The 26211-nt window shown below is 37.7% G+C and overlaps 1 protein-coding gene across 1 annotated transcript in view; it reads left to right on the forward strand.

The window, feature by feature from the left end:
- LOC135225345 (CBP80/20-dependent translation initiation factor-like) overlaps positions 1-26211 on the forward strand; it is a 152091-nt gene that overhangs the window by 99275 nt on the left and 26605 nt on the right. The window contains exons 4-5 of the mRNA XM_064264682.1: positions 23356-23507; positions 23638-23744. Coding sequence (XP_064120752.1) covers positions 23356-23507; positions 23638-23744 — 259 coding nt within the window. The remainder of the gene's footprint in view (positions 1-23355; positions 23508-23637; positions 23745-26211) is intronic.

Genomic DNA, 26211 nt, shown 5'->3' on the forward strand with positions numbered 1-26211 from the left:
GCTCCTGAAGAGGAAGACGAAGAAGAAGAACCACAACCGGGACCGTCCTCAGCTCCCCAAGGATTTCAGGCTAGCAAAGGATGGTTCCACCGGTTCCAGAAAAGGTTCCATCTAAAGTCTGTTTCCCTACATGGGGAAGCTGCATCTGCAGACAAAGAGGCAGCCGCAAAATATCCGCAGGCCTTCATGAAAATAATCCAGGAGAAAGGATATCGCCCAGAACAGGTGTTCAATATGAACGAAACTGGCCTGTTCTGGAAGAAAATGCCGTCCCGGACGTACCTTATGAAGGATGAAGCTAAAGCCTCTGGATTCAAGGCACAAAAGGACAGAGTGACCCTCCTGATATGCGGGAATGCGGCTGGTTTCATGCTGAAACCAGGCCTCATTTACAAGGCTGCAAATCCCAGGGCACTCAAGAACAAGAACAAGGCGTTACTGCCCGTCTTCTGGATGCATAATCCCAAGGCCTGGATCACCAAAGTCCTGACGGAGTACTGGTTTCACCAGAGTTTCATTCCTCAAGTTAGGCAATACCTGGCCGATTTGGACATCAACTTCAAGGTCTTGCTGATAATGGACAACGCTGGTGGCCACCCTCTCGATCTTTAATCCAAAGGAGTCCAGCTTGAGTTCCTTCCTCCCAACACCACCTCTCTCCTCCCGGACGTACCTTATGAAGGATGAAGCTAAAGCCTCTGGATTCAAGGCACAAAAGGACAGGGTGACCCTCCTGATGTGCGGGAATGCGGCTGGTTTCATGCTGAAACCAGGCCTCATTTACAAGGCTGCAAATCCCAGGGCACTCAAGAACAAGAACAAGGCGTTACTGCCCGTCTTCTGGATGCATAATCCCAAGGCCTGGATCACCAAAGTCCTGACGGAGTACTGGTTTCACCAGAGTTTCATTCCTCAAGTTAGGCAATACCTGGCCGATTTGGACATCAACTTCAAGGTCTTGCTGATAATGGACAACGCTGGTGGCCACCCTCTCGATCTTTAATCCAAAGGAGTCCAGCTTGAGTTCCTTCCTCCCAACACCACCTCTCTCCTCCAGCCTATGGATCAGGGCGTCATCCGTGCCTTCAAGGCACTCTACACCGGGAACACCCTCCAGCACCTTGTTGATGCAATGGACCGTGACAGTGAATTTACGCTGAAAGATTATTGGCGTAAATTCACGATTGCCACGTGTCTGTCTGTCATTGACCGGTCGTTGAAGGACATGAAGAAGGAGACACTGAATGCCTGCTGGAGTAAGTTGTGGCCAGACTGTGTCCATAATTATACAGGCTTTTCTCCCCAGGAAATCCAGCATTCAGCCATTAATAAGGCAGTCCAGTTGGCAAAAATTCTTGGTGGTGAGGGCTTTGACGATATCACCGAGGAAGAAGTCGGCACCGTCATTGATGCCCACTGTGACCCCCTTACCACCAGGACTTGGAAGAGCTGACGAAGTCCGCCAGCGAGGAAGAAGACACTCCAGGTTCAGGAGAGGATCAGGAGGAGGAGGAGGAGGGCCTGACTTTGGAACGCCTGTCCCAAGTTAAAAAAATGGTAAACGACCTCCAGGAGTTTGTCGCAACATGGGATCCTTACATGGAGCGCTCCTTGAAGTTTTCTAATATTCTAGACACAGCACTGGAGCCCTATAATCAAGCTCTCACCACCATGAAGAAGCAACGGCAGCAGTTGCCAATCATAATGTTCATCACACGAACGAAGAAAGACCCTCCAAAGCCTCCCAAATCGCCTGAAGTAGTGCCTCTTTAATCGCCTGAAGAAGTGCCTCCCAAATCGCCTGAGTCACCGCCTCCCGAAGCGCCTCCTGAAGGTGAAGAGGCGCCCTCAGAGGATATGTAACTCCTCTGCTTAGCTGTGCAGTCATATCTTCATCGTCATTCATCGGACTGCACGGCTAATTCATCATCATCATCTTTAATCAACATTCATCACTGGTGAGTACCCGGTTTACATATGTTGTACTAGCGTAAAACAATTGTTTAATGTTCATACAAATTTTGTTCTTTCTCTCTATCGCTTCTGATTTCACATACATTTGTTTCCCTTGTAAAAAGAAAATGGATGTCTCAAATAGTAACAGTATAAAAGAAAACGTGCATGACTGAATACTTATGGGGGGACTGAATTATTTTCACATACGTAACTAAGTCATGCAGTACATACATAATACGTATGTACGTATTTATGTATAACCATAAAATGTAAGATTTACTTTAAAACAGTATTAATATTTCAAAGATTAATATGAACCATAATAGGATGTTTTATGTATATTTGATGAAGGATGGTCCTTTTAGCTACTTTGGTGTTTGCATGTTAAGGATAGCTAAGTTTTATGAATATTTTTGGAGGGGGTTCCAAACATTCGCGGATTCTAACTATTCGCGGGGGGGGTCTGGTACGCATCCCCCGCAAATACGGGGGGACCACTGTATTTTGATTTATGGTGAATTTTTGCATACTAAACTTCAGGCAATGACAAAAAAAGGAGCCAAAAATGAAGTCTTAATCTTGAAAACTAAGCATGCTGTGATTTTTTGAAAATATATTTTTTCCGCTCACTCCGAGACCCCCTCGGCATACGGGAGGCGATTTTTATTATACCCCTTCGGCGTTTAAGGGTTAATTAACCTGAAACTCAGGACAGCCTTTCGGGCCTCTTAAGAGTTTTAAGTTTTGATTTTGAGATGACTATTGGTATTGTTTGCCAACAACACGACATTTATATTATCACTGAACAAGGGGGTCTGTTAAAAGTCCAGATGCTCGAGTGCATCTTTTTTTTGTACTTGATGGTTTTAAGCTGAATGCATTCTAACATGGAATGCACTACTAGGCAACTCAGTATAAGGAATCAAGCAAGGGACAGAGTACTGTATTCTCTCTTGAGATTCTGTTCGTCTTAGTATTTTTTCTCTCTGCCTGGCCACCACAGACTTAGGTCTTCGGTTGGCTCGAAATTCTTGCGTAAGGCTCATGTTTTGTGCTCCACATTTGCCATTGCGAGAATTTTCAGACAGAGATATATCTCATTAGACTCATTATCATCTCTGTTTACCCCATGGTATAACAGAAGTCTCTAGCCTTCTGTTCCATCGCACCTTCCCCATCGGCCGCTGCGATGACGCAGAATGATTGTCTTCAGACAATTTGAGCTTTGTCTTCTAATATACATTTTCTTATTCGTAAGATGTTAGTTCAATCATTCCTTGTTCATCCCGAATTGAAAATGAATAACTGAAGACTTTGCCTGTTCCCTGCCGGACTAGCTCTACTTCCAGGGTAGATAGAAAAGTTCATCCCTGGTCCAACCTACAAGAAGCAGTTCTTCAGGCAACACAATCCTTGTGTTTTCATTACTAAAAGACTCTCTGCCTTCATTGAAGGTACTGACTTTCTTGCAAGCAACAATGAAATAGCTGAATAACTGTCCTCATTGGTTAGTGTCATCAACGGAACTTTTTTTATGATCAGAATCCGGAGAGTTCACTTCTCAGATTCAACTGTGATGACTTAGGTCCATATTCACCTTAGTCATTCAATAAGCAGTACAAATGGCCCTCAGTTAGCAGCAGGGGTTCCATTCCTGGCCGCTGACGCTAAGTGATTTTTTGACGCTAAGTGATTTTTTGACGCTAAGCGATTTTAAAGCCTACAGCCGCTGCACACCTTTCAAAATTATAGACCAGTTAACAGCGCCCTAGACCAGTCAAACGGCGCCGTAATCCTGCAATGGCGCAATAAGTAAAATTATATTTATGCAGTATAGTACTATAAAATTTACTGTACAGTAGTACTGTACAGTACATTATACTATTATAAATACAGTAAAGTGAAAAAAGCCTAGGTTTAATCCTTTGGGTGTCTAGAGTATGTAAAGATATAATTAGGTTTTATACAGTGTACAGATAGCTGTAGTGTTCAAGTTACGACAATTCGTCTTACGATAATCCGATTTTATGAGAGACCAAATTACAATAGCCTAACTTTATCCCATCTTCTAGTTACATAAGTTAAAAAACAGCAACAGAGAATGATGAAAGTATGGTTTTAATGTTATAATTCTTGTGTAAACGTGTAGAGCCGTGAGCAACCGAACAAGAAACAACTTTTTTTTTTCTAAGTACAACCAAATTGGATAACATCCGTTTGGCTTGTATTTCAATCATCGCACTATAGTACACTATTACTGTAGTTGTTAGAGATGACATTATGTAGAATAGAACTGAGATATCTTAATGTAATAGCTTTATTCGCTATAGATCAAAGATCAATATAGATCAAAGATCAATTGGGAAATACCTTACTTTTAATGCTTTGGGTGCATTGAAAACTATGTACAGTGGTCCCCCCGTATTCGCGGGGGATGCGTACCAGACCCCCCCGCGAATAGTTAGAATCCGCGAATGTTTGGAACCCCCCTCTAAAAATGCTCATAAACTGTCCTGGACATGCAAACACCAAAGTATCCCTTAAAGACCATCCTTCATCAAATATACATAAAATATCCTATTATGGTTCATATTAATCTTTGAAATATTATTAATACTATTTTAAAGTAAATCTTACATTTTATGTTTATACATAAATACATACTATGTACGTACTGAATGACTTAGTTACGTATGTGAAAATAATTCAGTCCCCCCATAAGTATTCGGTCATGCACGTTTTCTTTTATACTGTTACTATTTGAGACATCCATTTTCTTTTTACAATGGAATGTGAAATCACAAATACCAAATGTCTACTTAAAGTATTATCCTACATCAAATATACCATTGAATTGGTATTATTAATATCATTTTAAAGTAATCTTAAACATTTTACCATTAGAAATATATAAACAATAGCAGAGATAGAGACGAGAGAGAGAGAGAGAGAGAGAGAGAGAGAGAGAGAGAGAGGGTTGTCCTTATTTAAAAGAGTGAAATGGATAGATTATTGTACTTCTTTAAAATACTATCACATGTGAATTTTGAGATTAGTTATATTATTATTATTATTATGCGAAAATATTAATAAACATACACATGTACCATAGAAATTATCTCATATATATCAGCAAAAGAGAAAGAGATGGCAACACTGGATTTGACAGTTGGAACCCAGCCAACAAGCTGGCTACGCAACAAGACACGGGGTTACATAATTCTTTTTATTTATAAACTAAAATCTTGCTAATTCACTTTAGTATTTTCTTTAATGAATTTATATTATTGCTGTTTACATTAATATTGATATTTGAAAATTAGTAAATCATCATCCAAAAAAAATACATCGCTTTAAGAGAGAGAGAGAGAGAGAGAGAGAGAGAGAGAGAGAGAGAGAGATTATCGTAGTATTTGTAAAATACTTTCACATATGATTTTTGTAATTACAGTTATTATTATTATTATTATTATTTGAAAATATTAATAAACATATTACGCATATATGTACCATAAAAATCTCTCATTCTCAGTAAAAGAGAGAGGAGAGAGAGAGAGACGAGAGAGAGATTGAATAGAGAGAGAGAGAGGAGGATAGAGAGAGAGAGAGAGGGGGGGTGGAAATCTCATGAGCAGTTGATGGCAACAACAAATCAGCTCCTTCCCCCTCCGGTCACTTAACTTGATACGTATATCTGAGTTTTTTTAGAAAGAATCTGACTGGGATTTCCTTCATTCTTCCATAATTTTTAAAATTTATAAGCAAAAATCTTACTAATTCACTATGGTATTTTCTTTAATGAATTGATATTATTGTTGTTTAAATTAATATTAATATTTGAAAATAGTATATCATTTATTTATCCTACAAAAAAACATACATCTTTGTAGTAGAGAGAAAGAGAGAGAATTATTATTTTTATTATGTGATATTTAAACTTATTAAACTTACTAATACAGTATTAATCAAAATTAATATTTGAAAATTAGTAAATCATTTTTGTATCATAAAAATGTATTTAGTCATGAAAATAAACATCAAAATACACTAATTAGTGATTATTTTCGTCGGAATATTCCGCGAATGGGCGAGTCCGTCCGCGAATAATTTCTAGATAGGTTCCAAAGAAAAACCCGCGAATGTGTGAGTCCGCGAATACGGGGGAACACTGTAAACTGCATTCTTATGGCATTTTTCATCAAAAAAATCTTCAATTATTGATTATTTTGCATTTTTGGTGTCATATTTCATCTTCCAGATGAGTGTTGTAGGCGTCGTAACCCTGGAAATTACGTCTATTGACAAGTGTCGTAAGCCGACACTGTCGTCAGTCCCCGGGTTACAACGGAGGTACCGTTCTTGAGACACGTTGTAACCCAAAAATCGTTGTAAGCCGGAACATCATCAAAAATCCTAAGAAAACCTTACTTTAATGCCTTGGGTGCATTGCAAACTATGTAAACTGCATTCTTATTGCATTTTTCATAAAAAAATCAAATATTGATTATTTTGCATTTTTGGTGTCATATTTCCTCTGCGAGATCAGCATTGTAGGCATCGTAACCCTGGAACATGTGTCGTAACCCTGGAAATAATTTCTGATGAATATAATTGAAAAGCGCCTTAACCTCGGAACGTCGCAAGCCGAACCCATCGTAACCCGGGGACTGCCTACAATAATATGAGAATACATACAATATTATTGGATACAGTGAAGTAATGTAGAACTTTTTAAAAGATTTATGGAAAAGTTGCATACAGTGGACCCCCGTATTCGCGTTCTCCAGATTCGCGGACTCACACATTCGCGGATTTCTCTGGGGAACGTTTCCCTGCATTATTCGCGGAAAATTCGCGCATTCGCGGTATTTTTCTATGATAAATATCCACAAATTCCCGGTTTTTTTTTTTTATGAATTTCATCATAAAATGCACTTTTTGTGATAAAACTATTAAAAAAACCAAGTATGAAAATTTTTAGTGGGTTTTTCTTGACTTTTAACTAACAAAATAGGCTGTTTTTAGCATTTTCATAGGGGTTCCAAACATTCGCGGATTCTAACTATTCACGGGGGGGTCTGGTACGCATCCCCCGCGAATACGGGGGGACCACTGTATTTACTTTTTCTTCTGTGCTTATCTTAATTTTCGTCACTATGCCATCTACCTAGCAGTGGCATCTCGAGCTCGTACGATCGTACCTCAATTTTTTCCTCGAATAACAAAGCCAAAAATCGACCGAGTTGCACAGTTATATTTTGTACTTCTATCCCATGGAAAACAAACAAATTGCGGTGTTGCAAAATCGTATGTATACGCTTGTTTTGTCTTTTAAAATTAATTTATGCACCAATTGTAAATATAATGTTATAAAAACGTGATTCAATTATATAAATTAAGATTTTATTATTTGGGCCTGACTGAACAACCTATTGTTCTTCATCATGTGAAGGGCTGTTGCAAAGACTTCAAATGGACATGCGTACTGCCACTGTATCATATTTATGTACAAAAATAAAATAAATACCCTGTTAGACATTTTTCATACACATTTTAAAGATAAATATGCATTAAAACTTGTAACAAAACGCTCAATTTCATTATAACAAAAAGCTGAAGTTTCATGAACAAAATGAGTTATAATTAGCTCCCAAATTAACCCTCTTATGCTGATTGGACATATTAAACGTCGAGCGAAAATGTCTCCCGTATGCCGATTGGACGTATTATACGTCAACTCAAAAATGTTTTTTTTTAAATTCGCAGAAAAATACTTATAGGCCTACCAGCCGAAAACTTTTGAATCACGCGGCTCAGGGGATGCTGGGAGTTCACGGATTGAGGTGTTGTTTTGTTTTGTTTAGAAGCGTGACCCAAGTGCGCATGCGCGAAATCCTTCCTTCTCGCTTCAGCCAGCATCAGCGACACATCATCCGACAGCAATCTTTTGGCGCAATCGTGTTTGACTGAACTTGTGCGAGACTTTGAACATTTGTGTTGCTACAGAACGTTCATATAGATGTCTCAACGTCGTATGGAATGCGAAAGGAGCGTTTTACCCGTCGGAAGGGATCGTGTAAGGCGAGTTTTGGACTTGGATGCTGGGGAAGGACCAAGCACCCAACATGACCTGGCTCCTCAACGCCATTCTGTGCGGCCACTTGTGGATGAAAGTGCTTTTAGAGTGTCTCATGTGCCTTTAGTAACCCCTAGGAAGCATCGGGCCGTCCTTAGGGGCATTCATAGGAATTTGGGAGGGCTCCAACCAAGGGACATAGAGGAATATTTATCGGAGCTCGATCGAGAGTATGTTGCAAGTCCTCATTTTGATGGCGGTTGGTTATCTAGTGATGAGGACATAACTCCCGATGATAGTGAGGACGAATATTTGCCCCCAATGTCCATTCAAGGCTCGCAGCCCGAAAGTGAACTAGAATTAGTGGTTTTAGTGCGTATGAGGGGGAATCTGAGGAGGGGGAGGATGAGGATATGGGGTCTAGTTTTGTCGCGGATGACGATACAGAAAGCGAAGGCTTAAGTGAGGGAGATGGGCCAGTGGGGGGGGGGGGGGGTCGTGTGCGAAATCGTGCGTTTGCGTGCACACGGGCATGTAGAAGGTCGGATAGTCACGCCAGCCAAGGTGAAGGTTGGTCGTTCAAGAGCGACGATGGGTGGACGGAGGATCCCACACCACCTAACATGCACCCATTCACGGCAAATCCTGGGCTCACCGTACCTGTTCCCCTGACTCCTCTGGGGTTCGTTCAGTTGTTCCTTACTCTGGAATAGCTGGAGTACCTGGTAGCAGAGACGGCGGACTACACCAGGTACTGCCGTGATGAACTGCACACGACATTATCGTATTGCTGGCGAGGCTGCAACCTCACTGACATGGCTCATTTTGTGGGGCTCCACATTTTTTTTGGATTGATGCCTGCTGCCGACGTCAGGCAATATTGGAGGCGTAATTTTTTCTTAGGTACTTCCAGTGTGCCCTGCGTTATGCCCCGTGATACTTTCCTGGTGTTGGACAGGTATTTCAACACCTTCAACCGAAGGGCCATACCCCAGAATAACTCCGATCACCTCATTTTAGTGCGCCCAGTGTTGGATTACATTCGTGGAAAGAACCTTTCTTTGGATGAGGGGATGATGCCTTACAAAGGATGTCTAAGCATTAAAGTATATAACCCCAAGAAGCCGAAGAAATATAGAGTGATTTTTTTTTTTTTTACTGAGGCCAAACGTTGTGGACTTCTTAGTGTATTCCGGGGTCTTCACGATGCGTGAAACTGTTTTCAGGCTTGTGGATCGTTTCCGTAACCAGGGATACCACCTGTTTATGGATAATTATTATAACTCTGTATCCTGCCCCAGGAACTGTATGAAGCAGGTGTTCACGTCAGTGGTACCCTTCGGTTGGTGCGTGGGGACCCGAATGTCCTCAAGAGGTTCGCTAGCCATCCACAACATCTGGCAAGAGGAGAGACAGAGTGGCGGCGGAAGGGAGGTGTCTTCGTCATCTGTTGGAAGGGTGTCCGACTCGTCCCCATGATTACGACGAGCCATGAACCCGTCCAAGAGGAGATCGTACAGCGGAAGAAGACACGTTGACAGGGCTGAGTTGTGTATGAGCAGTTTCGTGTACAGCGCCCTACTGTCATTGGGCACTACAATAGGCATATGGGAGGAGTTGATCTCTTTGGTCAACTCATCCTTTCCCCAGGAGAACCAGGAGGTGGACCCAGAAGCTCCTCAAATACATTCTGCAGTTGGCCCTCCAAAATGTCTACATACTCTACTGTGGGTACTACGGTCCCGATCTCCGGAGGATGACCCACTTACAGTTCCTCGAGGCAGCCGGGGATGCCCTCATCAACTTTGATCCCGATGAGTGGCCTTCCATGTCTGCCCCCCTGCCCCGAGCTGTAGATCTGCCCGTAGAGGAAAGGGCAGACCTTAGGAGGGCCAACTTCGGTCATCCTGCTGCCGACGCCCCTGCTGCCGCTGCCCCTGCTCCTGCTGCCGACGCCCCTGATGACGGCCCCGCCTGCACCCCTTCTCGTCGGGTAGTGGACCCTGCGTGTTTGCTGCTGCCAGGGGATCACACACTGGAGCTCCTAGAAAGGCGCAGGCAGAAGCTGTGCCGGGTGTGCCATATGAAAGGCAGGAGAGACACCCGGTTCTTCTGTCGCACCTGTAGAATAGCTCTATGCAGGTTCGGGGAGTGTGACCGCAAATACCACAGTGCGGTCTTTTATTGGAGTGCGAGTCAGCGACGGACATGCGTAGACTCTGGGGCGCACTGAGAGACCGCGCCCTAGCCCCATCGGCCGTAAGGGCGCGCGTCTCCCTGCTCCACCTGTACCTCGTCATGTCGAGAGGAAAAAAATGCAAGACACTTCAATGGAGGAGGGAGAAAACAAGAATAGAACGAAGAGTCAAGATTACGAGTGAGTATTCTGGTATTCTGCATTTGTTTTATATTTATTTTTTTATTTATTTTTTCAAGTTTTTATATCTCCGTATCTATGCATGAATATGATATTTCATTGTATGCAAAAAGAAGTGTCACCTGCATTCCTTTTATTTATGTATTCGTACCAGAATCGGGAAATGTAAAAAATAAATATACACACATTATATATATAATATATATATATTTATATGTGTGTGTGTATATATATATATATTATATATATATATAATATATATATATATATATATATATATATATATATATATATATACAGTAGAGACCCGGTTCACGACCGTATTAGAACTCGACATAATCGGATTTCGCCACTAAATTTCCAATAAACTTTGTATCGTTTTCAACCAAAAAACCAGTTTCCGACCCCCGACCATATGATGTTTGTAAACAAAACTGTTTCCGCCAGCCGCCGCTAGTTGGCGGCGTCATCCAGTGCTACCAAATGTAGCATAATTAAATTTCATGTTTTTTAGCATAATTTGACCCAAGAATTGGAGCTTAGCATAATTTCTTTCACACTTAGGGTTCTAGTACAATTTTAGAATGTATTTTCACTAAAATTTTAAATAAAATGCAGAAAATTCCTCAATTTCATACACAGCTATAGTGAATGTATCGTCAAGTGAAATTGCCTCAAAAGCAGCACTAACAAATGAGTTAATTGCTAAGTTTGAACCCAACTAAGGAATGTTAAATTTTGTGAATATAAATAAATACCCACAGTGGCATGACAAACGATCAGTAAAGTGTTAATAATGTTTTTTCTTCATGAGTAAAGAATTACTTTTTATCCTTTTTTAAGTTTTAGTTTTACAGTAGTTATCAAAATTATAATTATGTCTGAAGTGATTTTCACACAATTTTCAAGTTATTTATTCATTGTGTATGTGATCTGTTAAAGAAAAATAGTGTTTCAGTGGCATGATAATGATCAAGTAATAAGTACGTATGTTTTTCTTCTTGAGTAGAGACTGGTTTGTTTGTTTACCTTTTTTTTAGTTTTAATTTTTCAGTAAGTATCAGTAAATAACAATATGTTATATTTGAAGTAATTTTCACACATTTTCAAGTATTTATTAATTGTTTATGTGACCTGTTGAAGAAAAATGGTTCTGAGTGGCATGATAATTGATGCAGTGATAAGTAAAATTCGTTGTTTTTCTTCACATTTGTATGTGTGATCTTCACACATTTGTCAAATAGTATAATAGTGATTGCATATCAAATAGTGTACTAGTGATTGCGTATGTGATCTTTTAAAGAAAAATGGTGTTTTATTACGAGTTTCCTAACATGTAAAGATCATCAAATTATTAGTTATAATATTGTCTGTTCGTCACTTTGTATCATTTCACCAAATATATAAATGTTTTAAATTTCCATTACATCGTTGTTTTAGCTCAAATGTATTAGAGAAATGAGATAATGATAGATTAATAGCATAATTCTGGCACAAAATTGCACCATATTTGGCATAAATTCTTGCTTGGACCGACTAGCATAATTTAGCAAAACGGTTGGTAACACTGGTGACGCCACTCAGCATTGTTTAAAGTTCGCAACTAATGTTTACCAAACATTCAAACATGTGTCGTGTCTTGTACACCTTGCGGGCATTTCGTTTGCTTTTTCGGTGGTATCAACTCTATACGCAGTTACCTTTTGAGTTCATCATGGGTCCAACATTACTACTGGCTATCTATTAAAAACCTTTTTGCTATTGTTAATCTCTGAAATATGGAAAAGTGTTTACATGGCATTCGCGTTGTCCTTCAAATGTTTCCATCATTTCCAACTCCAAAATAAACCTTAAGTTTCGTCTATCCTCTCCTCTGCATGAAAATGATGAGCGAAAAAAATATTTAATCAAGCACCTTTGCTTGATTTCTTTTCAAGCGTAGACATATTCTAAAACCATGCTCACACTTGAGGCGCGCGTTTCAGTAGCAAATGCAATACTATTTAAGTGTTAGGTTTGGAGTGAAGGCAATGTTACGTACGTAGGTTACATGTGCAGTTCGATAGCGAATGCAATCTTTAAGCTTTGTGAAGCTTGCCGGTAAAGAAGAAGTTAGTCATAGCTTATATCAGAGAAGCCACTATGCCATATTAAGTGCGTAGTAATTAAGAAATTAAGAAGAATCTTTTATGTCGTACTGTAATACGTCAATGTTTACTGTAAGATTTGGTAGTGAAACCAGTTACATACGTAACATGTTCGGTTCTGTAGCAACGCAATCTAAGCTTTTTAAGCGTGCCGGTAAAGAAGAGGTTAGCCTTAGGTTAACTCAGAATCCGCTACGGTATACATTAATTATAGAAATTAAGTAGATTCTTTATGTCTACTGTAAAAATATGTCATTGTTTACGTGTGAGATTTGGTAGTGAAACCACTGTCACATACGTACGTGTGCCGTTCAGTAGCGAACGCAATCTTAATCTTTGTTAAGCTTGCTGGTAAAGAGGAGGTTAGCCTTAGCTTAATCAGAGAAGCCGCTATGGTATAGAATAATTATAGAAATTAAGACGATTCTTTTATGTCTACTGTTAAAATAAAAGGACGTCAATGTTTACGTATGAGGTCTGGTAGTGACACAGTTTACATATGCAACGCGTGCGCGGTAACGAACGCAATCCGTATGCTTCGTTTATAAGCGTCCTCGTAAAAAAAAAAAAAAAAAAAAGAGGTTAGCTTGATATTAAACTCAAGAGATGCTGGTACGTAATGGTATAGCAATTAAAGACATTAAGAAGATTCTTTTACTTATACGTACGTATATATGTACCATGCAGTACCATAATAATTGTCAAAGTCCAATAAGCTTGAAACCAGCCCTGATATTGGACAATTTGCCGTAAAAGACGCACTTTTTTTATAAGGACATTTATGAAACAAAATCGTTAGTATCGTAACATTACATTACTGAAAGATAATTTTCAAGCGATTTTGTATACAGTATTGCAGTTGACTCCGTAAAAGATTTACCATAAATTAATATCGAATGTAAACGTTTCTAGGCTTATAGCAAGATATGGTTTGTTTAGTACCATAGTCCCGATATAAACCACCAGGGCTGCGCTATGGTTTGTTTACATCCTTAAATGCCGACTTACTGTAGGCAAATTTTTGCAAGTTTTTGATAAATATAAATTGGGTTTAATTTTAATAGTTTATTAATTTACTGTAATAATTAGACTTGCTTTTCAATGTTTTTATTATGTTAGCAACACGTTTTATGCCTACCCACTACACTACGTTCTACTTAATATTTACCTAGGTAGCCTATGGCGCTTGGTCAACAATCGGTTGGACGCAGGCTAGTTTTCTTTTATACTGTATATTATACTACATTTAAAATTATAAATATACGTTTAACATGATATTTATTTAACTTTTAACTTATTTAGTTGTAATTTACATGTAATGTATTGTATAAAAAGGCAAGGTTAGGGTAATAACTGATGGTGAAGAACGGATTAATCCATTTTCAGTTATTTCTTATTGGAAAACTTGATTCAGTTTTCGAAATAATCGAATTTCGACGGTCCTTCTGGAACGAATTATCGTCGAGAACCGAGGCTCTACTGTATATATATATATATATATATACTACATACATACATACATATATATATTTCTTTTTTTTTATGTTGGTATTTTTGGGTAAGCAAAATACATAACAGTCTAGTAATCTTCAGTCATTTATCATCATTTTGAAACAAATTTGAAGTCTCTAGAACAATATCTCGATTTATGGTGAATTTTTGAAAAAACTTTTTCCTTCCCTCCGCGTGCCGTTTCACGGCCGCAAATCTCCGAAATGTGTTCGTCGCATTATCCTAATATTTGCTCCTTTTCATATTAGGCTTTTTATAGAGTTTTATATATGAAAATGTGCACAAATTCATGAACAATACAACAAAAAATAATTGAAGGTTGTAGCTTTTCTAATTTTTGAAATATTTGCATACAAATCACGATAATTAGGAAAAAACTATGTATGGTCAACTTTGACTCAACCGAAATGGTCGAAAAACGTAATTGTAAGCTAAAAATCTTACGGTCTAGTAATGTTTAGTCATTTATCTTCATTTTGAAATAAATTTTTTGAAGTCTTTAGAACAATATTGATTTATGGTGAATTTTTGAAAAAAAAACTTTTTCCTTCCATCATCCACGCTCCGATTCGCGGCCGCAAATCTCCGAAATGCGTACGTCGCATTATCCTAATATTTGCTCCTTTTCATATTAGGCTTTTTATAGTTTTATATATGAAAATGTGTGCAAATTCATGAACAATACAAAAAAAATAATTGAAGGTTGTAGGTTTTCTCATTTTCGAATTATTTGCATAATCACGATAATTAGGAAAAGAACTAAGTACGGTCAACTTTGACTCAACCGAAATGGTCGAAAAACGTAATTGTAAGCTAAAACTTTTTCTGTCTAGTAATATTTAGTCATCTATCTTCATTTTGAAACAAATTTAAAGTCTCTAGAACAATATTTCGATTTATGGTGAATTTTTGAAAAAACTTCTTCCTTCCCTCCGCGCGCCGATTCGCGGCCGCAAATCTCCGAAATGCATACGTCGCATTATCCTAATATTTGCTCCTTTTCATATTAGGCATTTTATAGTAGAGTTTCATATATGAAAATGTGTGCATATTCATGAGAATACAACAAAAAATATTTGAAGGTTGTAGCTTTTCTCATTTTTGAAATATTTGCATAGAAAAAAAAATATATATAAAAATTTCGACATCGGTCCGGTCAACTTTAACTCGTCTGAAATGGTTGAAATCTGCAATACTAATCTAAAACTCTTACAGTATCGTAATATTCAATCATTTGTCTTCATTTTGAAACAAATTGGAAGTCTCTAGAACAATATTTAGATTTACAGTTGATTTTTGAAAAAAAAAAAAATTTTTACATCTGCGCTTTACGAATTCATGCATCATTTTGTGATAATATTTTTTCTGTGTTGCTTTTATCGTTTTACAATGCGTTATTTATCAAAATGATCGCAATTTAGTGTACAATACAACGAAAAAAATGTAACTCGTTAGCTTTAACCGTTTTTCGCACAGCGCGATTTGAATACAATTATGTATGAATTTTTTTTTTTCGCTACCATATATCGCATTATTTACATATGATAATGATATTTTTTTTTCATTTCTGATGGTTGCATACTAAACTTACGGCAATGACAAAAAAAGGAGCCAAAAATGAACTCTTAATCTTGAAAACTAAGCGCGCTGTGATTTTTTGAAAAAATTATTTTTTCCGCTTCCGCGCTCACTCCAAACCAGCGCTGGCATACGGGAGAGGTTTTGATTTTTAGGGCTTCGGTGTAAGAGGGTTAATAAAATAAGACTATGCATTTTTCGGAACAGTGGCGGACAAGAACAAACATGATAAAACATCCTCTGACAACATGGAGGGTAGTTACAAACTTTATGTACTAAAATGAATGCCCTATACGTTATATATTTTCATACACATTTTAAACATAAATGCATGAACATTTATAAAATCGACGTATCGATCACTAAATTTGCACTTTTTTTAATTCGATCTTTTTGGAAGAGCGGCAGGCGGCGGCTTACTAGAACAAATATGAAAAAACATCATATTTAATAACGTATAGGGCAGCTTCAAAAGCTGCCTTAGTATCATATTTCTGCGCAGAAATAAAAATACCTTATATGTAATATTTTTTCAAACACATTTTAAACATAAAAGCATGAAATTTATAAAATCGACACATCGATCACTAAATTGGCACTTTTTTTAAGGGGGCCGGTCGGCTAATGCCATTTTTTAAGGACAGGACTTTGATATCCTTACCACTTAATAAGGTGACTTGGGACATCTCCAAACCACATTTGATTTTCGCCTCTGACCTTCGGTTTCGTAACGCCAGGGCGATTTATCCCGAAAATAACCATTTTTCAAATTCTATCTCCTCCCTTGATATTTAATATTAAGACCTGGGATTACTACCATATATAGACCTGATGTAGACCTCCAATCGAATGGGGAATTTTTTTCTAAGTCATTTTTTTGCTAGATATGAATTTTTCAATATGGTAAAAAAAATAAACCCTATAAATCAGGAGAAAAAAATTTATATAAAAAAAGACGAAACAAAAATTGGAAAAAAAGAGCTCTATTTGATTGTTCTATAATGTCTTTCTGAGTTATATACCAAATTCCAATGTTATAGCTTTAAAACTAAGTGAGAAGATAGATTTGGAAGGTCAATAAGTATAGTTTTGAGATACGGCCGTTCAAAGTTTTCCTTCGTCTTTCTATAAAGACAATGTTAAAAAATAATGATTATTATGAATGTATATTTCTTTTTTGTGTATTGATAAACCAAAACTATTTTATTTATCATAATTTAATCATAAATGATGATCCCTTTGCTCATATATCGCAGCCTGGGGCACTGCTTGAGGCAAGATGGGGCTCTCCTTCCTACCCAATTCTCTCTCTCCCCTTCACTAACTCGGCTTATTACAGCGAATTTTCTTCTTCTGTATGTTAGCGAGATGTTTTCCTTGTATTTTCCTCTTTGGCATGATGAAATTCTTGCCAAAACAAAGATAAACGTAAATGCAAGAGAATGTCAGAGGTGAAACTTGAAGGTGTACTCTCTTTTTACAAAGACAATTTAATAAATCATGATTATTATGAATTTCATATTCCATTTTGGGTATTAAAAAACCAAAACTTTGTTATTTATCATAAATGAAGATCTCTTTGCTCAAAGATCGTAGCCTTGGGCACAGTGTGACGCGTGCTGTCCGGCAAGACGGGGGCGTTACTATGCAACCCTCCCCTCTCTCTGCACTAACTACGCGTATATTATGATATTCTGTAATAATACTTGAGCAATTTTTCTTCGTCTGTATGTTAGCGAGATGTTTTCCTTGTCTTTTCCTCATTGGCATGATGAAATTCTTGCTGAAACATACGTAAAAGCAAGCGAATGTTAGAGGTGAAATCGAACGTGTAGACTACTTGAAGTCTGTGATCGCACTGAATCATGACTGGACTTGGTAGCTGAGCCTGAAGTCTCCTTCTCGATTCTGGGAATGTCTACAGATGCCATTTCTCCCAATTTCTTTGACAATAATTATCAAAATTTACGATAATAGAAGAAATATTGCATTTTCTTGTATGGATCAATGTTTTAGGCTTATTGAGTTACGTTAACTAATTACCCTGTAACTACGAAAGTAAGAGGAATTTTGGCGAAATATTTTGTATACGTATTCTCAATTGCCATATGAAGCTCCATGAATTTTTTCATAACTTTGCATTTTTCGCCCTATACCACCATATACATATAGGGGTTCCGGCCGGCCCCCTTAACTATATTTTCAGAAGATCGGCAGGTGCTGGTTCACAAGAAAGAACATGAAAAAAACATCCTCTTTGATAAAGGTAAGGGCAGTTTCAAAAGCTGCCTTTGTATCATATTTCTGCGCAGAAATAAAAATACCCTATACGTAATACATTTTCATACCGTTAAACATAAAAGCATGAACATTTATAAATCGACACATCCATAGCTAAATTTGCATTTATGTAACTCATTATTTTCGGCATAGAACAGTGTCAGAGGCATATATTTTACCCTAATACCTATGTAATAACTCTCCATAAAAATTTTTAATATCATTTGCATAACCTTTATGGTCTGAATGGTATTTCTACAAATGTATGTACTCGTTAGACATAACGGCGCTAGCGGTGCTGTTAACCGAAAATTGTGCCGTGAAATTAATATTTTTTATGACAGCAGTAAAACTGATTCGCCACTAAGCGATTGCGCCGTTAACAGCGGGCCGCCTGTATTGTTTCTCCTTAGTCGAGATCCAACTACTAATAAGAAACTTCTGTCTTGCCATCACAGGGTGGTCTCTAGAAGGCATTTGACTCTCTTCTATTGTCCACATACCTTGCGAGAATCATTGTCTGGTCTCTCAACATTGTTGGTGAAAAAGATAGATGATTTGCATGGTTCTTTCTTAACATCACCCTTCAAAAAGCAGGTGTCATTCGCGACTCCTTCTCGGATGCACTGTCATTCTGCATCAGTTGACGAGTCTGAATCCTTCATGATCTCCTGCGCTTTGGACTTTGTATTGGTTGTTCCAGATCAGTCATTACTTTGTGTGTTGCTGTACTTATGAAGGATCGACACCCTTCATTGAGGGTCCATACCTTTATCCACTGCTTACTTAAAATACAGAAGTGTCTAATGACACATCTTCCTCCGAGTCCTACAAGGTCATGAGGTACTCCTCTGCCGTTAGATACATCCCCTGTACACTTTCAGAAACCAAGCAGTGCCAGTGGCTAGCTACTTTTCATCACTCCAAAGGATATCTCAAACTGGAAGATAGATGCTGTCTCATTACGGCCACATATATATATATATATATTATATTATAATCTATCTATATATATATATATATATATATATATATATATATATCTCTCTCTCTCTCTCTCTCTCCCTTTGAGTCTGCCCACAGGTCCTTGGAACCTCTTTTCCTTGGACTGGTGGTGGATGCTCACAAATTGTATTTGCTTACCCGGGACCTTCAAGAGGACAAGTTACATCTCGCCTATGGTGTCCAGTTCTAGAGGTAAGAAGGATGCAATGGTGACTGGCCTCTCCACCTTCCCCTCTTTGTCCTACTCCTCTTCCTTCAGGTTGAGGATATGACTCGAACTTACACTTGCTGTTCAGGCATTTGATGCGGTAAGCCTGTACATCGAGTTTCCTTTCTATTTTTCTTATTAGAATCATAGAAGCCATCCTGCTCCTTCCTTCAGCAAGGGAAGGAAGGAGACGGGCAGTAATGCAAACCCTTCCCAGAACTCTGCATTAATGCCTCCAACTCTAAATCTTCCCAGCCCTTTTTTGGACGTGTTATGACTCCTCACTCATTTCGAAAAGGTCCAGAAGTCTGACTCGCTCATTCAAAAAGGCCCAGAAGTCTGACTCTTGATCATGCAGCTCCTATACTCCAATCAAGTTGTCAGAGGCACTTCTCCTCACTCTTACGACCCGAAGGAATAGCCCAGGTGTGCTGAACTCCAGTCAGTTCTAGAGGCTCACTCAGATTCCTCCCACCTAACAGTGAGTCTTCCTAATGTAAAGGACTAAGGGTTTGTATATCGTGTAGGAACAAATCAATTTTTTAAGGTAAATTATATTTTTCATAACTATACAAACCTGAGGTCCTTTACATTAATGCCTACCTCATGTCACCGCTCAATCTGAAACCTCGCCCGAAAGGCAAAGTGGAGTGTTGACATCCGGGCAGGCGGGCCTACCAGCCTACCAGATGATAGTTACTGCCTAACCACATTGTTCAAGAATTTAACGACCATATTCCAGCCTACGCTGAAAGTAATTCCTAATGTAAAGGGTCTCAGGTTTTTATAGTTAGGAAAAATACAATTTACTTTGAAAAATTTAATGCTTTGAACGCTAGTTCTTGGTACCCTTTTATCCGAGGGATATTGCCCGCAGGTCCTTGGACATGTTTTCCTTGGGTCCTATGGTGGCTGCTCAACAAATTGTGTAGCTTATCTAGCCCCTGACAGGGCAATTTGTATCTTATCTGAGATGTTTGTGTGAAAGAGAGAATGAGCTAGTTGGCTGGTCTCTTTCTTTCTCTTTGTTCCTTTCTTCTTTCTTATTGGAACAATTCTTTCTCTTTGTTCCTTTCTTCTTTCTTATTGGAACAAAGTTCTCCTTATCTTCCATGAGTGCAATGAATCTGAACATACCACATTGTACTGAACCCAGTAGATAGAGTTTTTGTGTATTCGTCTACCTAACTCACAGGCTATTACCCCCTCCTCTAGAACTCCTCCTAAGAAGGGTGGTCAGCTGGGCTGAACCCCCAGCCAGGTCAGAGTACTTCTACCTCCCTCCAAGTATAATTCTATTCTATTGTTAAGACCAAAGGTTTGTTCTGCATATGAACAAATGGCAAATTTTTGAATAATTGTAATTTTTCATGGCTTACAAACCTGAGGTCTTAACATTATACTGCTCTCCATTAGCCACCCTTCTCGTGTACTGAGTTGGAAGAAAGATTGGTGCGTCATAAGGTCCCAAGTTTGGTCGGTGACCAGCTTCCACCTCATATATTTATGGGTTGTCAGATGCTACAGATTCCTTGCATTACAATCTTTGATTGTTATTAACTGGTTTCCAGCTGGTGTTAAAAGATTATTCAATTGTTAAGACCTCAGGTTTGTAAGCTATAAAAAAATGCAAATTGATTGAAAATTTGCCATTTTATCAAATTCATTAGGTCCTTTGGGATATTGGTGACTGAATAATTCAGGTAATGAGGGATAGACACAATTCTCACCTAGCAACTCTTTTCCATTCCTACAACTTCGTTTGATAACTAAGGAATATGGTTTTAATGTGTAAAGTAAATTAAAAACAAAAACTTTAACACTGTGTAGTTTAATTACTGAAAAGTATGATATACAGCAGGCCCCTGTATTCGTGTTCTCCGGATTCACGGACTCTCTGATTTGCGGATTTTTCTCTGGACCATGTCTACCCATTATTTGCGGTGAATTTGCCTATTTGCGGGGTTTTCCTATGATAAATAATCACTAATTAGTGTATTTTGATGTTATTTTCATGCCTAAATACATTTTTATGATACGAAAATGATTTACTAATTTTAAAATATTAATATTAATCAAATGTGTATTAGTAAGTTTAATAAGATTAAATGATATCACATCATAATAATAATTCTCTCTCTCTCTCTCTCTCTTACAGAGATGTATGCTTTTTTATGATAAATGATTTACTAATTTTCAAATATTAATATTAATGTAAAGAGCAATCACTTCAATAAAGAATACTACAGTGAATTAGTAAGATTTTAGTTTATAAATTTTAAAAATTATATAAGAATGAAGGAAATCCCAGTCGTCACACATCTTTCTTTCGAACTCCAGGTCTCTCTCTCTCTCTCTCTCTCTCTCTCTCTCTCTCTCTCTCTCTCTCTCTCTCTCCTCTACTGAGATGATAGTTTTTATGGTACAGGTATGTATAATATGTTTATTAACATTTTCATATAATAATAATAATAACTGTAATTACAAAAATCATATGTGAAAGTATTTTACAAATGCTACGATAATCTCTCTCTCTCTCTCTCTCTCTCTCTCTCTCTCTCTCTCTCTCTCTCTCTACAGAGATGTATGTTTTTGGATGATAAATGATTTACTAGTAATTTTCAAATATCAATATTAATGTAAACAGCAATAATATAAATTCATTAAAGAAAATAATAAAGTGAATTAGCAAGATTTTAGTTTATAAATAAAAAAAAATATGTAAGAATGAAAGAAAATGCATTTTACCCCGCATCTTTCTCTTTGAACTCTGAGTAGTCAAGCTGAGTTGGCTGGGGTCCAACAACTGTGTTGCCCTCTCAGGATCATGGAAATTCTCTCTCTCTCTCTCTCTCTCTCTCTCTCTCTCTCTCTCTCTCTCTCTCTCTCTCTCTCTCTCTTTTACTGAGATGAGAGAATTTCTATGGTACATGTGCATGTTTATTAATAGTTTTGCATAATAATAATAGTAATATAACTAATTTCAAAATTCATATGTGATAGTATTTTAAAGAGTACAATAATCTATCCATATCAGTCTTTTAAATAAGGATAACTCTCTCTCTCTCTCTCTCTCTCTCTTTTGCCAAACGAGATACTAGTGGTAACTCTCGCCCTCTGTTTGAGCTGGAAATGTATGTATAAGTATATCTTTAAGGATATTACTACATTTTATGGTAAAATAATAATATACTGTACTAGTTTACAAATAATATTAAGTTTAATGAGATTAAACCGTAACAATAACGTTCTCTCTCTCTCTCTCTCATGTATATTTATTTGTTTTGTAGTGTAAATAAATGATTTACCCTATAACTAATTTTCAAATATTAATAAGATTAATTAAAAATAGCAATTCCCAGTCTTTTTATCCACTTGGAGGAAGGTGGGCGGGGGAGTAAATGACAGTTTGATATACGAATTGGAGGGAATGGAGTCGGAGTTATTCTCTCTCTCTCTCCCTCTCTCTCTCTCCATTATTATTCTCTATGTTTCAGAAATAATTCATGATTTTACTCTTGATGGTCAGATACATGATGTTGCCATTCAATGCTCTCTCTCTCTCTCTCTCTCTCTCTCTCTCTCTCTCTCTCTCTCTCTCTCTCTCTCTCTCTCTGTTATTGGCTGTAGGTATATATTTTTAATGGTAAATTGTTTAAGATGACTTTGAAATGGTATTAATAATATAACCTCAAAGATTAATGCAGTAATAGGTTAGTAATTTTAGGTATATTTGAAGTAGGATGTTATTAAAGGTATACATTTGGTATCTGAACTCCTCTCTCTCTCTCTGTTATTGGCTGTAGGTATATATTTTTAATGGTAAATTGTTTAAGATGACTTTGAAATTATATTAATAATATAGCCTCAAAGATTAATGCATGTAATAGTAGGTTAGTAATTTTAGGTATATTTGAAGTAGGATGTTATTAAAGGTATACATTTGGTATCTGAACTTTCAAGATAGGCAATTATAAGCATTTTTAGTGGTGGTTTTAACTATTTGGGGGTTTTAACTATTCACGGGGTGCCTGGTACACATCACTGCAAATACGGGGGGAACACTAGCTCCAAAGTAATGTTACTATAATTAGGAAACATTAAAATTATATGTTGATGTAATTTCCTTAATATATCCCTGAATTCTTAACCCAGAATATTTAATATAATTTCTGTAATTTATCATAGACTTTTACATTGTATGGAAATGTTTCAGGTACTGTGTTACAGAGTTATGCAACCGTGGACTTAGAGATCGAACCTGTTCACCTGTAGTGGCCAAAGTTTTTGGGTTGACTGCGCAGCATTTTGTTGGGGACTGTAAAGTTCTTTCTTTGTTGCTTAGGAGAGTACAAACTGAATACCAAAGTAAGTGCATTTGAACTCTAATTTTAATTCAAATCATATTCGATGTTCACTTCAGAAGTCATGATGACAAGCATTTCATTGCAAACTTCTCAATACGAAAACTAAAATAAGTCCTTGTTTTTTTTTTCAGAGAAGGACGAGTTAGCCAAAAGTGATAGAAATAAATTTGTTACTTCTGCACTTTTCCTTGGAGAGGTTTTTCATCATGTTCAGTCAGAGAAAAAAACTCCTTTCAAAGTAAGTATATATTAGTAAACATATTAAGTGTTTTCCATTCCTTGTAGAGTGCAGTAGTTCCATTGGGCCAAGAGGAATGTCATCGTCATTTACAGAAGATTTTTTAATGATGTTTTCCCTTTGTGAGTTTAGGTTAGATGTGGAATGAGTTTTTCAGTTCTATTCATGTTAGCACTTTGTTTCCAGATTATCAGTCATTTCTGGTCTTTTTCTATGTCCCTTTTCAATTTTATGGTCCAAGTATGTTTATTGTTACTTTACCCAATGCTTCTCCTCAAACTCATGGCTCCTCTCACCCTCTCAAAAAACCAATGGTATATTTTTTTTTATTATATAATGAACTTGCAATTCTAAGGATCAGGTCATGTCAGGAACATCCTAGGAAACTTTTAGTTTGTGCATACACATTAAAACTAAATTACAGAATGGGAAACTGATATTCTTCAAATTAATGATTCAGCAATAGGTAGATAGGAAATAATAAGCAAGACAGAGGACAGTGTACTTTAATGTACCCTTTAGCTACGAAATAAATTCTAGACTAGAATGCCAAGTACAGAGGTCTGAGTATGGTGGTTGTGGTTTCCATCCAACATGAAGCATTAAAGTGTCACTGAGCATGACTCAGTATGTATCACAAATAGGAGAATAGGTCTTCACTAATTAGTCTGGCAAGACAAATAAAATTAGAATTGTTCGGGCCCTCAGTTATAAAATTTTGTTCCACAGTAAAATATGAGACCGCCTCTTGAGTGAAACGTGTATTTATTGGTGTATTGTTATAAATCAGTGGATTCTGTTGATTTTAGATAGTATTAAGTTGTTCATACATGATATTCAAACCCTCGGTCCTTTACATTAGGAATTACTTTATGGTGAAACTGGAACATGTCTGCTAAATTTTTGAATAAGGTGGATGGGCAATAACTACCGTCTGGTAAGGCGGGTAGACCTGCCTCCCCGGATGTAAACACTCCACCTTGCTTTCGTCCACCTTCCTATAAAGACTTATGTTTGCGAGCTCTTGCTGACTAGCTGTTAATTAAAATTTTCCATTGGTATCATTCTTTTATTATTTTAAATATGAATATTTTTACGTGAGCCTGGCCTTAAGGACAAAAATACGTAAAGGGGAATTTTTTAGGGAAGAATGCAGAATAACTTACCTTAATAAAGGATTGATTGAAGTATGTTACTCTATAATAAGGTCGCCATTGAAAACCAGCTGTTTAATTTACAGTATACATTTATTTACACAAGGCCATTGAATGGCCTGGAGAAAGAGTAAATGCAGCTTGTCCGCACGGGACCACTCTTATCTCTCACAAGGGGATAGCTGGCTAAAATCAGGTTTATGTAAAGGCTGGTTTCCAAATTTACTCAAGTTATCTTGTGTTAATGCAGCACTTGCGGGGAGCGAGACTTGGACACGTGACTCAGAAAATCTGGAAAAATTCCCAGATTAGACACAAAATGAAAGGAAGACTTCTTGCACAAGTTACGGTTATACAGTTTTATCTAACACACTGGGGAAAAGGAATTCTAGTGATTAACTGAGGTATGCAATGAAGACTTAAGCTTTAACAAGTCACAAGGGGAAGCACATTGCCCGATGAGGACAAAGGGCTTTTGATGTAAAAGTGATACTAGGGAAATTTGAAAATGAAATCAGCAAGAGTCATCTTGGAGAAAAAGAGCTGGTTGAAGTTTTGCACTTTCTAGACGTGCCTTAAATCCTTGAGGCTTGAACATGTGTTGCACTATGAAGATGGTCCCACCAGCGTGTGGACAAAGGGCTGACTTCCCGCCAGAGGAGAGAGTAGGCACGTCTGCTTTGCTGTAGGTCTAGCTTCGACTGAGAAGGAAGCTGGGTGTCTTGGAGTCACGTGTATTTCACACACAGCCTCCGGCATTGCCTGAAAATACGAAAACAACAACCAGCGAATTTGGAAGGGAAAGAGGTCTTATGGTAGGAATCCCTTAAGCCCATATCAAGGCCTAGCTAATCCCGTGACTTCCCTGTCTTACCCTAAGATTTAGCCTAACCAGAAATTCCTTTTCCCCCATCCTACCTCGTGTTTCTCTCCCAAAATCAGCTGATTTAGGAGAAAACATGGTTGCTCTTTTAGACTAACTAAATTGAAGAAATTCAGGGTAGACGAGAGGGGCAATAAACGTAATAGCTCCCCGTTAAGAAGGCATTCACTCCCTTTTGGGCGTGAAGGCCTTGGCTAATTAAGTTGATCGTCTCGACTACCCAGTTCTACTCTAACTGAGGTTTTTAGAGCAGCGATACAGCTAACTAGAATGGCCTACGTAACTTATAGATGGAGATACTAAGTTTACAAACTCTGAATTAATGTGCTCTAGCCTAAGTGAGAAGTACGGGTCGCCTGTGATGACAGTCTACTCTACCCTTATGTAAGATTACTTGAAAATTCTACTTGCTACTACCCTAATGCCCTGG

This window comes from Macrobrachium nipponense, chromosome 20, assembly GCF_015104395.2.
Source record: "Macrobrachium nipponense isolate FS-2020 chromosome 20, ASM1510439v2, whole genome shotgun sequence".
Taxonomy (NCBI): Eukaryota; Metazoa; Arthropoda; class Malacostraca; order Decapoda; family Palaemonidae; genus Macrobrachium; species Macrobrachium nipponense.